General features: G+C 58.9%; 2 protein-coding genes across 6 annotated transcripts in view; both read right to left on the bottom strand.

The window, feature by feature from the left end:
- The window catches only part of NCLN (nicalin), a 109,346-nt gene that overhangs the window by 79,752 nt on the left and 14,949 nt on the right, over nt 1–14,645 (bottom strand). The gene's annotated exons all lie outside the window — the stretch shown is intronic.
- The window catches only part of TLE6 (TLE family member 6, subcortical maternal complex member), a 36,758-nt gene continuing 22,254 nt past the window's right edge, over nt 142–14,645 (bottom strand). Inside the window, exons 13-21 of one of the 5 annotated variants that reach the window (XM_060181931.1) lie at nt 3,951–4,076; nt 3,832–3,851; nt 3,471–3,508; nt 2,793–3,039; nt 2,334–2,584; nt 1,858–1,999; nt 667–817; nt 390–466; nt 142–261 (exon numbers count right to left, since the gene is read on the bottom strand). In XM_060181931.1, the coding sequence (XP_060037914.1) occupies nt 157–261; nt 390–466; nt 667–817; nt 1,858–1,999; nt 2,334–2,584; nt 2,793–3,039; nt 3,471–3,508; nt 3,832–3,851; nt 3,951–4,076 (1,157 nt within the window). In that variant the 3' untranslated portion in view covers nt 142–156. Of the gene's footprint in view, nt 262–389; nt 818–1,857; nt 2,000–2,333; nt 2,585–2,792; nt 3,040–3,470; nt 3,509–3,831; nt 3,852–3,950; nt 4,077–14,645 lie in introns of those variants that run through there. The other 4 variants (XM_060181933.1, XM_060181930.1, XM_060181934.1 and 1 more) reach the window with 4 other exon arrangements.

The raw sequence follows: 14,645 nt of genomic DNA, 5'->3' as shown, positions 1-14,645 counted from the left end.
AGTCTCAGGCCTCAGGCCTGGGTTCGAGGCCTGGCCTCGCAGCTGCCAGCAGCAGACTCTACCCCCCCCCCCATCCTGTGATCCGTCCGTCAGTTTTGTGCGGAGCCTTGCTTTTCCATCTGCTTTATTCTTTCCCAGACCCCCGACCCCCAGCCTCTAGTAGCGGAGCTGGTACACGGTGGCCTGCTGCTGGGACCCCGTCGCCAACAGCCGGTTGTTCTCGGACACGTCACAGCACGTGATAGAAGCCAGCTCGGGAACCTGGGGACAATCGGGGAGCCCTGGGGCTGGGGGGCTGGGGGGCTGGGGGTCCATGCGGCATCTCCGCCCCCTCCCAGCCTCCAGGTCACCCCTCAGCCCTTGCTCTCAGGGGACCCCGTGACCCCTACCTGCAGCACCCTGGTGCCCTCGGGCATGCCGTGCATGGTGACCAGGTCGTCCATGCCCACGCTCACCCACCACTGGCCTGGGGGCGACAGGGGCGAGGGTGACAGCTGAAAGGGTGGGTCTCAGCCCTGCGGGTGGGGCATCTGAGCACAGTGAGGACTGGGGGGCTCGGCAGCTGGGGGTGACCAGGGAGCCCGCTCGGCCTGTCGCAACACTGCCCCCAACAGCCAGGCAGCCTGACCGGCATGGATGGGGGGCCCGGCCCGCCCACCTGCTCACCCTGGGGCGAGAACTTGAGGTCCACAATGAGAACGTCCTTGAAGGCCACACTCCGCCTCTCCAGATTCTCGGTGGACTGCAGCCACTGCTGGCCGTTGGCTGTACTCACCAGTACCAGGTTCTCCAAGGGGTGGGGGCACAGGCCCATGATCTGCAGCGCCAGCAGGAGGGCCTGGTCAGGGCCACAGGGAGCCCCCGTCCCAGGCAGACACGTGGTCCCCTGGACATCTCTGGGCAGGGCCCATATGAACGCCATGGGGAGCTCCAGGGATGCAGCAGGGCTAGGGTTTCTCTCTCTCTCTCTCTCTCATAGATCTTTGTCTTCCCCCTCTTGCTCTCAAGAATAAAGAGACTGGGGCCGAGTAGTGGCACATCTGGTTGAGCGCACATGTTACAATGCACAAGGACCTAGGTTCGAATCCCCGGTCTCCACCTGCAGGGGGAAAGCTTCACGAGCGGTGAAGCAGGTCTGCAGGTGTCTGTCTTTCTCACCCACCTCTGTCTTCCCCTCCTCTCTCCATTTCTCTCTGTCCTATCCAACCGTTCCCTCTCAATTTCTGGCTGTCTCTACTCAACAAATAAATAAAGATAATAAAAAAAAATAAATAACGAGACCAGGGAAACCACTCAAAGTAGAGCTAAGTTTGCAAGCCCGTAGCTGTGGGTTCAATCCTTGTGAGCCAGTCACATCCTGAGTCTCTCGAATTAAAAATAACAGAAAACCACAACAAGGCTACAACAACAAGGGCAACAAAAGGGGGGAAAATGGCCTCCAGGAGCATTCATGGTGCAGGCACTGAGGCCCAGCAATAACCCTGGAGGCCAAAAAAGTAACAGAAAACTGAAATTATGGGAGGTGGGCAGTAGCACAACAGGTTAAGCGCACGTGGCGCAAAGCGCAAGGACCGGCGTAAGGATCCCGGTTTGAACCCCCAGCTCCCCACCTGCAGGGGAGTCGCTTCCCAGGCGGTGAAGCAGGTCTGCAGGTGTCTATCTTTCTCTCCCCCTCTCTGTCTTCCCCTCCTCTCTCCATTTCTCTCTGTCCTATCCAACAACAATGACATCAATAATAACAATAAAAACAAGGGCAACAAAAGGGAATAAAATATTTTTAAAAAATTGGTCCCTTCCAATCCCAACATGATGGGGCGGGGGGGCACAGAGATGTGGGAGGTGCCCCTCTTGACTCACTTCAGACTCAAAGTCAAACTCCTGGGGCTTGCTGGGGGCTCTGAGGTCCCAGCAGCGGAGGCAGGAGTCCAGGCCCCCGGTCCACACTGTCTGTCCCTTGACAGCCAGGCGCATGGCAGAGTCGGGAGGCCCCCTGAGGTCCCTGGGTAGATGAGGGAGAGGCAGGCGTGAGGCCCCGGGTTCCATCCCAGCAGTTCGGTGAGACTTGGCTTCCTTCTCTCATTAATCAACAAACTCAAAAGCCTGGGGAGGCAGAGAGTCCCCAGATGCCCGGGCCCAGCTGGGCCCCCAAACACCAGGGCCCAGGGTGAACCTGACACCCCACACCTGGTCTTGGGGTGCACCTGATGCCCCTGCCTGGCCCTGAAGTCCTAGGACACAGCACTTGTCTCTGCTCAGTCCTGGGATGCACCTGCCCCCACCCCCGGGTGTCCTGGAGCACCTGCCCCCACCCCCCACTCAGTCCAATTGCGCACCTGACCACCTGCTGGGTCCTGGGGTCCCAGGCGCGCACGGAGCCCTGGGAGAAGCTGGCAAGGACCAGGCACCTCTCGGTGCAGACACCCAGGGCCTGGCTGGAGAGCCCGATGCAGGGCATCTGGGCGCACTCGTGCAGGCAGGACGCCTTCAGGTCCCAGAGGCTCACGCCCGCCAGGCTGTCCCCGCCCACCAGCAGCAGGGAGTTGTCGGGGGACAGCAGGCAGGAGTGCAGGCTCCCACCTGGGGTCTGGAGGGGGCGGCAGGTGAGGGGGAGGGTCTGGGGGCGGCAGGTGAGGGGGAGGGTCCGGGGGGCGGCAGGTGTGGGCCAGGGTCCGGGGGAACCTGGGGGTCACGGGGGAGCCTGAGAGATGGGGGGGCCCTGGGGGGAGCCTGGGGGAAGGGGGCCTGCCCGGGGGTCAGCTGCCCGGGGAGCCCCACACACCAGCGCCCCTCACCTGTGCCCTGAGGTGGGCGACGGGGAACATGTTCCCCTGGTGGCTGGCCAGGTTCCACACCTTGACGCCCCCGCCGCAGGTGAAGAGGTGGCGTGTGAAGCTGCTGAGGGCCACGGTACGCACCAGGCCCCCGTGGTGCAGGACCCGCACCCTCTCCACGCTCTGCGGCACCACCCGCCTCTTCGACTGCCAGGGCAGGCACACCCGCCGTTCCCACGTGTCCTCAAAGTCGCTGGCGTGCCAGTATCTGGGTGGGCAGGGCAGGCCTGGGGTCCCTACCCCTCCACCCACACCCATCCATTGAGGGTCCTTTCTGCCTTCTCACCCGAGTCTCACTCGGACCTGCCCAGGATGCAGAGCGAACTCCTACACACCCCTCAAGACCCCAACCACTCTGTCCCTTCTTCCAGAAAGCCCTCTGGCCTTCATGTGGGCTCCAGTGGCTTCAGACTAGGATGGTCGCCATGCAGCTCCACCATCTGTGGGCATCCCCCCAAACCTGAACCCAGGGCCGGGCATGAGGAGGGGTGGGCGTGATGGCAAGAACTCAAGCTGCCTGCCTTCCATGTTGTGTGAGGACAACAGGTCCCATGGTGACTGGGACAGGACACCTGTACCTCTGGGCCCCCTTTAGCTGTTGGAGCCGGGGGGCCGGGTGGGGGGGCAGGGGTCACTTACATGGGGTTCAGATAAGGGTAGTCCTTTCTGATAGGGTCCTGTTGGGGGGGGGTGGTGGGGTGGGGACGTGTGGGGACAGGTCACAGCCGAACCCCAACAGCTCCCTCCGCCCCACCCCCAGCGTCTGGGGGGTGCCACCAAGGTCCGCTCTCACCTGAGCCCCCAGGGTCAGCAGTCACCCCCTTTCCCCCTGATCCCTGGGGGCGAGATCAAGCCCTGATTGGGTAAAGGGGCCCTGGGCCCTGGCCACTGATTGGTGGGTTGTCTGGTGGACGTGACCCAGGAGCCAGTCCAGCGAGGCGCAGGCTGGGGGCTCACAGCCTGGAAGCCCACCCCTCCAGGTGCCGCCCGGGTCACTTACCAGGGCTGGTTCTTCTGGCTCTGTGACGGGCAGGAAGGGGTGAGGGGAGGCAGAGGGATGATTTCGGGCCCCACGCTGGACTGTCCCCCTTCCCACCCCAAGGAGACACCGACACTCACTCAGGGCCCCTGGCCAGTGCTGGTCTTGCCCGAGGCTGGTGTGAGCCACTTGCTGAATCAGAGCATCCTGCCAGAACTGGGGGGGTTTGGGGCCCGTGGGGGGCAGGTGGGGCGCGGCGCCGTCCTCCCTGCTGGCATTCTGCTGCCAGGCCGATGGCCGGGTGGCCTTAACGTCCTCACAGAGGCAGTCTGGCCCCTGAGGCTGGGGGAGGTAGGTGGCCTGAGTCTGCGAAGCTGGGGGGCTCCGGGGGGCTGTCACCACCAGGGCTTCGAGGGACAGGAGGGGCTTCCTCTCCTTCCCGCTGGGGTCCCCCAAAACCTACCGTCCTGAGTCTCAAGCTCTGGGTTTCACTGAAGGTGCCCAGGGACTGAATATAGCCCTTTGCCTGGAGGGCGGGGGGCTGTTTATTTAGCGTCACAGGCTGGTGGCACCCCCCTCTCCCGGCCAGCTCCCCCAGGGAGGCAGCTCAGGGCCCTGCAAACAGACTCTCCTGCCTGAGGCTCTGAGGCCCCGGGTTGGGTTCAAGCCCCAGCACCACTATCAGCCAGAGCTGAGCAGGGCTCTGGCTGAGAGTAAACATTGGTGTAGGCAGCGTGGTGATGACTCAGCCAGTGCAACACATTCACCGCCCAGTGCGGTGCCAAGGACCAGGGTTCGAGCCCCGATCACCACCACCCACGGGAGCAGCTTCGTGAGTGGTGAGGCTGCCTCATCTTCCGATCTCCCTCTCCCCACCTTCTCACTTTCAAACTCAAATCTAAATTAGGAAAAGGAAGGGATCACTGGGGGCCGGGCATAGCGCAGCGGGTTAAGCCCACGTGGCGCAAAGCGCAGGGACCGGCAGAAGGATCCTGGTTCGAGCCCCCGGCTCCCCACCTGCAGGGGAGTCGCTTCACAGGCGGTGAAGCAGGTCTGCAGGTCTCTCCCCCTCTCTGTCTTCCCCTCCTCTCTCCATTTCTCTCTGTCCTGTCCAACAACAACAATAATTTTAACAACAACAGCAATAAACAACAAGGGCAACAAAAGGGAAAATATGGCCTCCAGGAGCAGTGGATTTGTAGTGCAGGCACCGAGCCCCAGCAATAACCCTGGAGGCAAAAATAAATAAATAAAACAAAATAAAGGAGACCACCAGAACAGTAAAGTCACTCGCCATGGAGCCCCAGACCCCGAACCCTGGTATAAAGGGAAAACAACGGCCGTTCCTCCACTAGGTCTGAGCCCCAGCACCACATCGGAGGACGCCATGGCATCAGAAGCAGCTCTGGTGCTGTGGCCTCTCTAAAACTCTTGGCCCTGAGAAGTAAAAGCTATTTCTGGCACCAGGGGGACCCCCGCCAGCTGCTGCTGGGAGCCTGTCAGGTGAATAGACAGACACACAAAATCAAAACCAGGTGTAGGCCCCAGCGTTTTCTGTGGGGGCTAGCGGGGAGGGCTGGGGGTGGCTGGCAGCTGCCCCCCTCATTCTGGGGGCCTGTGGAGGGGCCCAAGCTGCCTCCCAGCCTCAGGCACTGCCACCGCCCCTGGGGAGCCCTCCTCCAATTCTCCACCTCGTTGAAGTACAATTTACTGACACTTCATGGCTGCTCCCTTCTGCTCCCCAGGGGAGGCTCTGGCGGGCAGGCCAGTAGGCCAGCAGGCGAGTGGGGGGGTGGGCAAGTGGGGGGAAAGTAAGCAGTCAAGAGATTGAGAATGGGAGTCGGGCGGTAGCGCAGTGGGTTAAGCACAAGTGGCGCAAAGAGTAAGGATCCCGGTTCGAGCCCCCGGCTCCCCACCTGCAGGGGAGTCACTTCACAGGCGGTGAAGCAGGTTGCAGGTGTCTGTCTTTCTCTCCCCTTCTCTGTCTTCCCCTCCTCTCTCCATTTCTCTCTGTCCTATCCGACAATAAAAAAAAAGGGCAACAAAAGGGAATAAATAAAATAATAAAATTTTTAAAAATTTAGAAAAATAAAAGATTGAGAATTAGACCCAGCACTGCGACGGGGAGGGAGAACCTGCACACATCACACACACATCCCCAGGAACAAGGAGCCAGGTTCCAGCCCCAGTTCCCCAGCCTGCAGGGGGGAAGCTTCCTGAGTAGTGAAGCAGGGCTACAGGTGTGTCTCTGTGTCCGTCTATCTCCCCTTCCCTCTTGATTTCTGGCTGTCTATCCAATAAATAAGGATTTAAAATATTAATGTTAATTATGGGAGGGGGATGCACTGGTCCCCTGGAGGCCCCTCTGCCTAGACAGCCCACCAAAGCTCCCCCTCCACTGGGCCCCACGTCCACTCCCCGACCCCCAAGGCCCCTGGCCCCCAGGGACTCACCTGGTGGCGGTAGTCCTGGAGTTCATGCAGAACCTTCTGGATCTGAGAACGGGGGCAGGGCTGGGACGTGGGGCAGGGTGGGGGTCCCTCTCCCTAGTCCACCCTACACCCCCCCAACTCACCAGTGCTTCAAAGTGGTCCACAAAGGTGTTCATCCTGGGGGTGGGGGGGAGAGAGACCCGCTGGGGCAGAGACCCACCCCCACCCCCACCCCAGGCACAAGGACCCGGGTTCAAGCCCCCTATCCCCGCCTGCAGGAAGGAAGCTTCGCAGCGGGTGGAGCAGGGCTGCAGGTGTCTCTCTGTCTCTCTTCCCTGCCCCCTCTCCATGTCGCTGAGCCATCAAATAAATAGTTTGTAAAAATAGAGTTTAGTGCAAGGGCATGACCCAGGCACCCCATGAGAGGGGCTGCTGGCACTGGGGGAAGCTCCAGTGTGGGACTCTCTCACCTGGAGAGGAGAGCTCTGAGTTTCATCACCTTGTCCTCCTCCTTGGTCTGGGTGGGCAAGCTGCCCCCTGACTGAGCCTGCAGAAGCCCAGGGGAGAGAGACAAAGCCCCTGGCCTCCCTCCCTGCACCCCTGGAGACCCTGGCCCCCCACCTCCAGGAAGCCCTTGGGAGCTGCTCAGTGACTTCAGCTGAGTTCTCCAGAAAGCTAAAGGCAGTTTGCTTTTTCGCCTAGGGAAGAATGGAGTGTGAGGGAAGTATTTCAGAGAAAGGGGGAGAAGGAAAAGGCAGAAAGACACACAGAGAACACAGCACCACATCTTCCCTGTGTCACAGGCCCCTCTCGGTGGCACTGGGGTTCTGTGCTCGTGAGAAAGGCGGCAGCCCCTTCCCCAGGGAAACTGCCGGCCAGGATTCCCCCTCCCCCGCATGGGGGTGTCCCACCTTCCTCACCATCCTTGGGGGCCGGGTGGTCCGGAGTGTCTTCCCAAGGCAGGAGGCTCTGAGGAGGAGAAGGCAGTAGCAGAGCAGGCCCCCTGCACCCCGACACCTGCCCCGGGCCCCCCACACCCTCAGGGCTCCGACGTCCCCCGGATGGGTACCCCCAAAACAGGGGCAAAGGTCTGCATGGCCCAGGAGAGCATCAGCAGAATGGGCCGAGGGAGGGAAAGGGTTTTGAAGGGTGTGTAGGAGTTAGGGGGCAGTGGGGGCTCTCCACCCCTCACTCTCCGGGCTCCAAAGCACTTCCTTTGCTTTTATTCCCCCCAAGTCCTTCAAGACCCCATAGCCCCTTGCCCCCCAATCTGAAGGCCATGGAGGGTGACCAGAGGACCCTGGGGTGCCCTCTCCCACCTCCCCGAGGAGGACGGAGGGGCCCCAGCAAGCAGTCAGGCAGGGTAAGCCCAGGTCAGGCCCAAGGGAAACGGCTCCCCCACCCCACCTCGGGGGGGGGGGGGGGGCTATTTGGCCCCGTGGCCCCGCCCCTCCCGCCAGGCCCCGCCCCGCCCCGCCCCGCCCCCGCCGCCACCTGCCAGCTGCGGCCGCTCCAGCCGTCAGCGGTCGTCACACGTGGGCCCGATCAGCTCCCCGGCGGCGCTGACCAATCGCGAGGCGGCCTCCCCACGTGGGCGCAGATGCCCGGCGCCGATTGGTCAGTTGACCCGCCCTCGCGAGCCGGGCTGTCAATCAGCGAGGGAGCTGGGGCTGGTTAACCCCTGCGGTGCCGCGCCGAGTACCACTTGCAGGGTAGGCTGCCCCCACCCCCGCTTTTAGATGCGGCGTAGGGGCGGGGGTGGGCTGGGCGGAGTGGGGTTGCAACCGCGCTCAATTTTAGCCCAGCTACACATGATGTAGAGCTGGGGGCTGAGGGGGGCGTGTGGACTGGGGGTTGGCTTACTTATCTATTTATTGGCTTGTTTATTTTTCCCAGAGCCCTGCTCAGCCCTGGCTGCTGGTGCCTTGGGACTGAGTTTGGGACTGCTGCAGCCTGAGGCATGAAGGCCTATTGCAGAACCACTAAACCACCTCCCCACTCTTTTTTTTCTAATCTATTAACGCAGGTCAGGCGGTGGCTCGGCCCCAAGCGGGCACAGGTTACCATTACCATAATGCAAGGACCCAGGTTCATACTGTTGTCTCCACCTGCGGGGGAAGCTTCAGCAGCGGCGGCGCAAGGAGCAGGTGTATCTTCTTCTGGCCATCTTTGTCCTCTCTCTACTCCTCTTTGTCGCTATGGGAAATAAATATATAGGGCCAGGTGGTGGCGCACCTGGCTAAGTGCACACATTACAGTGCACAAGGACCCGGGGTCCTGCAGGGAGAAAGCTTCATGAATAGTGAAGCAGGGCTGCAGGTGTCTGTCTGTCTTTCCCCCTCTCTACCTCCCCTCCCTTCTCTTTCTCTCCGTCTCTATTCAATAATAAATAAATGAAAGAAAGAAAGAAAGAAAGAAAGAAAGAAAGAAAGAAAGAAAGAAAGAGCGAAATAGTGGTCCGGGAGATGGCATAATGGATCAAGCACTGGATTCTCAAGCATGAGGTTCCGAGTTCAATCCACGGCAGCACATGGACCAGAGTGATGTCTAGTTCTTTCTCTCTCTCCTATCTTTCTCATGAATAAATAAATAAAATCTAAAATAAATAAACAAATAAATGGCAAGCACCAATCCCTATCATAAGCCTGGTTAAGATAAAGGAAAGAAAGAGAGAGGGAGGGGAAGAGTATGAATGAAGGAAGAAGGGCAGCTGCTCCAGAGCCTCAGGCAGGACAGTCTTTTTGCAGAACCACTGTGCTGTCTCCCCAGCCTAATGAGCTTATCTGATTTGATTTATGTCATTTCTCCCAGAGGCCTGCCCAGCTCTGGCTGATGGTGCTGGGGGTGGAACCTGGGGCCTGGGAGCCTCAGGCAGGACAGACTTTTCTTGCAGAGCCCCTGTGCTTTATACCTGCCCCTTACTATTATTTTCTAGATTTACTTTTAATTAATTAATTAATTTTGCCTCTGGGGTTATTACTGGGGCTCGCAGTGGCCTATTTTTTTTTTTTTCCATTTTATTGGATAGGACAGAGAGAAATTGAGAAAGGAGGGGGAGAGAGAAAGACAGACACCTGCTGACCTGCTTCACCGCTTGTGAAACTCCCTTCAGGTGGGAGCCGGGGCTCGAACCCAGATGCTTGCACAGGTGCTGTGCTCAGTGTGCTTATCCACCGCCTGGCCCCCTAGATTTATTTATTAAAGAGTGAGCGAGGGAGAGAGAAGCAGAACATCACTCCAGCCAGGTGCCAGGGCTGGATGTGGGGGGATAGCTCATGTCTGTGATCCCAACACTCTGCCCACTGAGCCGCCCCCCACACACACCCTGGCTCTTCCAGAAGCCCCAAATGCCATGGGATGCAAACAGCTTCCTCTGGAGCCTGGAGGTATGCATGAATAAATAGATATACAGTATAAACTGTATCTATCTGTTATAGCCCAGGATGGGGCACCGTGGTCAGAGCGCTGGAGTGTCAGGCCTGAGATCCCCGGGTGCCAGGCCCGCCCAGGCATCACAGGTGCCAGAGGGAGGCTCTGCTCCTCAGTGCATCTCCCCCCCCCTCTCTCTCTCTCTCCATAGTGAGTCCCTGGGCCAGGGTTGGAGTGAGCGCGGCCCCCCCCCCACCACACACACACTCACTCACTCCTGCCTGGCCCTGGCCTGGCTATATTTTCCCCCAATGTGGTTGGAATTGGAGCTAATCTGGCAAACCCAGGGGCTTTCAGCCCCACTGCGCCCAGACTGCTGCTGGAAGGGGTGAGGAGGGTTCAGAGAGTCGAGGCCGGAAACTGTTGTAAACAGCCCAGTGGCCTGGCAGCTGTCCGCCCCCTGCAGCCCAGCCGGCCAGCGTGTTTATTCCTGGGCCCCCTGCTAATTGCTTCCCTCTGTGCGGGCTGCTGGCTGGCAGACTGTCAGCTGCATCCCCCTCCTGCCCCCGCCCCCCGTTGGTCCCTGGCCTCCTGCCGAGCTCTGTCCCTGCAGGCAGTCACCTGTGGCCAGCTCTGCACAGGCTCCTGCAAACTAGACGCTCCTGCCTGGGGCTATGAGGCCCCGGGGTTCCATCCCCAGCACCACCAGCAGCCAGGGCTCAGCAGGGCTCTGGGCAAAACAAAACAAAACCAGAGGCCAGACAGTGGCACACCCAGTTGATGGCACACATTACAGCATGCCAGGACCCGGGTTCAAGTCCCTGGTCCCCAGCTGCACAGGGAAGCTACATGAGTGGTAGACCAGGGCTACAGGTGTGTCTCTCTCCTCTCTCTTCTTCTCGCCTCTCAATTTTTAAAATTATTTATTTATTATTGGCTAGAGGCAGAGAGGAACTGAGAGGGGAGGAGGAGAAAGGGAGAGAGCAGAGAGACAGAGAGACACCTGCAGCCCTGCTTCATTTCTTGTGGGGTGGGGACCAGGGGCTTGAACCTGGGCCCTTGCACACTGTCGAATAAAATAAAATAGAAAGGAGAAAAAAGCAAATTGGGGGGCAGGGTTAAATAGCATAATGGTTATGTCAGCAGACCTCATGTCTGGGGCTCCAAAATCCCAGGTTCAATCCCCCGCACCACCATCAGCCAGAGCTGAGCAGGGCTCTGGTGTTTAAAAAGGAAAAAAAAAGGGAGTCGGGCCGTAGCACAGCGGGTTAAGCGCAGGTGGCGGAAAGCGCAAGGACCGCATAAGGATCCTGGTTCAAGCCCCTGGCTCCCCACCTGCAGGGGAGTCGCTTCACAGGCGGTGAAGCAGGTCTGCAGGAGTCTTTCTCTCCCCCTCTCTGTCTTCCCCTCCTCTCTCCATTTCTCTCTGTCCTATCCAACAATGACGACATCAATAACAACAACAATAACCACAACAACAATATATAAAAAAAGGAAAATGGTCACCAGGTGCAGTGAATTTGTAGTGCTGGCACTGAGCCCCAGCAATAACCCTGGAGGCAAAAATAATAATTCCAAAACTGGGAGATTCCCCTGAGCCTGTCCCCATGCCCTCCAGAGACCTCGGGCCCTGGGCCCCAGATTCAGCATGATCTGGTTTGGGTGTGTGGGTATGTGGAGGAACAGAAAGGTAACAGGCTTAAAAAAGAACACCCTGGTGGGCCAGGCATGGGCGCACTGGGTTAAGCGGACATAGTACTAGGCACAAGGACCTGGGTTTGAGCCCCTGGGGCTCCTGCAGAGAGAAAGCTTCACAAGCAGTGAAGCAGGTCTGCAGGTGTCTCTTTCTCCCTCTCGGTCTTCTCTGTTGCTTGTGGGTTAGTGTGAAATTATGAGGGTTCTTTTTTAGGTTTATTAGTTTTTTTAATTAATTAATTTTATTTATTTATTGTTGGATAGTATGCCAGCTCCCCCTGGCTTCTGCTTAACCATATGCCTATATAGGGATAGATTGAATCCCATTCAAAGCTTTGGTCTATTTACATAAATCACTTTTACATTTACATAAAGCACTCCCTCCAGGGCATTGGTGGTTCAGTGATAGGATTCTCGCCTGCTCCGCCCCCTCCTTGTCACACTCTGATTGTCACCAGTCACTTTTCTCTCCACCCTCTCTATGTCACATCCTGTTTCCACCCTACTTGGCAAGTATATATCAAGACAGCATTGCGAGTTTTAGGGTACTTGAGTTTAGCTTAGCTGTCTTAGATTGTGCTGTGTCCTGCATGAATAAAGAGATACTGCCTACAGCTCAACCATGAGTCCCTGGTCTTCTGTTACCTGCCCGTGAAGCCAGCCCGGCGAAAACAACATAACCCGTCAAAAACAACAATTTGTTAGCTTTTTAATTTATTTCTTTTAAATTAATTAATTTGCTTATGAATTTATTTCTTCCTTTCTCAATCTCTCTCTGCCCTGTCCAATGAAGTGGAAACAATGGCCTCCAGGAGCCATTCATGGTGGTGGTACCAAGCCCCACGGACAACCACCGGGTCCCTGCACCGCAAGAAAGCACAGCAGCTGGGGCCTGGGAGGGGTGACCCCCTGTGCCCCTGCCCCCAGCCACAGCTGGAAGGAGCCAGGCCACCTGGTGTCTGCTGGGGGGCGCAGGGAGCAAGGCCAGAACCCTGTCCCCACCCAGCCCCTGGCCAGAACATTCGAGCATCCTGTCATCCTCCCTGGCTTGGTAGAGGGGCTCTGCTCCTGTCCCCACGTCTCTCTTCAGCCGGCCAGCCCCCAGGTGTTCCCCCTGCTTTCCCGCCTGCCCCCCCCTGTTGCTCCCATGGTCGTTGCTGGCTTCAGTGCCTCCAATGTTCCCGCCTTTTCGTTTTTCTTTTTCTTTTTTTTTTTAAATTATTTATTTATTCCCATTGCCCTTGTTATTTTATTGTGGTAGCTATTATTGTTACTGCTATCGTTGTTAGGACAGAGAGAAACGGAGAGAGGAGGGGAAGACAGAGAGGGGGAGAGAAAGACAGACACCTGCAGACCTGCTTCACCGCCTGAGAAGCGACTCCCCCGCAGGTGGGGAGCCGGGGGCTCGAACCGGGATCCTTCTGCCGGTCCTTGCGCTTTGTGGCACCTGCGCTTAACCCGCTGCGCCACCGCCCGACCCCTATTTTTTCTTTATCTTTATTTATTCATTGAGTAGAGACAGCCAGGAGTCGAGAAGGGAGGGAGAGACAGGGAGAGAGACAGAGACCCCTGCAGCCCCGCTTCACCACTCACACAGCTTCCCCCTGCAGGTGGGGCTGGAGGCTCGGAACGTGTGTGCTCCACCAGGTGCACCGCCACCCGGTCGGTCCCTTTTTCTCTGTAATGAGAGAGGGAGGGAGAGAGAGACAGAGGGCGCTGCAAGGCTGCTCACTACTCATGAAACTTACCCGGCGGGCAGGTAGGACTGGGGGCTTGAACCCAGGTCCCTGTGCATGGTGACATGTGTTCTCTACCAAGCGTGCCTCTGCCTGCCCCCTGGCTTTAGTTTCTTTTCATTTCATTTAAGTTTTTATTGCCATCAAGGTTGTCACTGGGTCTCTGTGTCTGCGCTAAGAGTCCATCACTCTGGGAGCTATGTTTCCCTTTGTTCTGTCCCCTCCTTTCTTCTTACTAAATAGGACCGAGAGAAATTGGGGTGGGGCCTGGAGAGACAGTGAAAGACACACCTCACTGCTCCTGAAGCTTCTCCCCTGCAGGTGGGAAGCGGGGGCTGGAACCCATGCCCCCCTTTGTAAAAGATTTTATTTATTTATTTATTTTTAATACGTATTCCCTTGTGTTGCCCTTGTTGTTTTATTGTTGTAGTTATTATTATTGCTGTTATTGATGTCGTCGTTGTGGGACAGGACAGAGAGAAACGGAGAGAGGAGGGGAAGACAGAGAGGGGGAGAGACAGACAGACGCCTGCAGACCTGCTTCACCGCCCGGGAAGCGACGCCCCTGCAGGTGGGGAGCCGGGGCTCGAACCCGGATCCTGACGCCGGTCCCTGCGCTCTGCGCCGCGTGCGCTCAACCCGCTGCGCTGCCGTGTGGTCCCCATTTTATCCATCTCTTCATGAGAACGACAGGAGGAGAGAGAGAAAGCGGCAGCCGGCCGCCTGGTGCACTGCGGCCAGGGACTGAACTCGGGCCCTCGGGCGGCAGAGGCGGCGCTTCCCCGCCCTCTCGAGGACGACCAGAGGGAAACCAGCCGGCCGCCGCCCCCGGCCCAGGGAGACCAGTCGCGCCGCGGGCGGGGCGGGGACTCCGGCTCTGATTGGCCGCCGCCACCGCCCATCTCCACGGACGCGCCAATCGCTGCGCGCGGACCACTCGGCTCTTCCGCTTCAGCCAGTCCGGAAGCCGAGCGAGCGAGCCAGCGAGCGGCAAAGCACGTTTCCGGGGGGTGGCCTCGGCCTTACCAGGGGAGGGTCGGAGGTGTGTGGACGGGGCTGTCGGAGGACAGAGGGCGGGGTTTCCGGGGTCGGGGTCACGGATGGGGGTCACCTCAGCCCGGGGGTCCTGCCTCAGGTGGGTCTCCTCAGGCGGGGTCTCCTCAGGCGGGGTCTCCTCAGGTGGGGTCTCCTCAGGTGGGTCTCCTCAGGTGGGGTCTCCTCAGGTGGGGTCTCCTCTGGTGGGGTCTCCTCAGGTGGGTCTCCTCAGGTGGGGTCTCCTCAGGTGGGGTCTCCTCAGGTGGGTCTCCTCTGGTGGGGTCCCCTCAGGTGGGGTCCCCTCAGGTGGGTCTCCTCAGGTGGGGTCTCCTCTGGTGGGGTCTCCTCAGGTGGGTCTCCTCTGGTGGGGTCTCCTCAGGTGGGTCTCCTCAGGTGGGGTCTCCTCAGGTGGGTCTCCTCTGGTGGGGTCTCCTCAGGTGGGGTCTCCTCAGGTGGGTCTCCTCAGGCGGGGTCTCCTCAGGCGGGGTCTCCTCTGGTGGGGTCTCCTCAGGTGGGGTCTCCTCAGGTGGGGTCTCCTCAGGTGGGGTCTCCTCAGGTGGGTCTCCTC

Source organism: Erinaceus europaeus, chromosome 23, assembly GCF_950295315.1.
Source record: "Erinaceus europaeus chromosome 23, mEriEur2.1, whole genome shotgun sequence".
In the NCBI taxonomy this organism is placed as follows: Eukaryota; Metazoa; Chordata; class Mammalia; order Eulipotyphla; family Erinaceidae; genus Erinaceus; species Erinaceus europaeus.
Note: the sequence above shows the minus strand (reverse complement) of the source record. Positions and strands in the feature narration are given on the sequence as shown.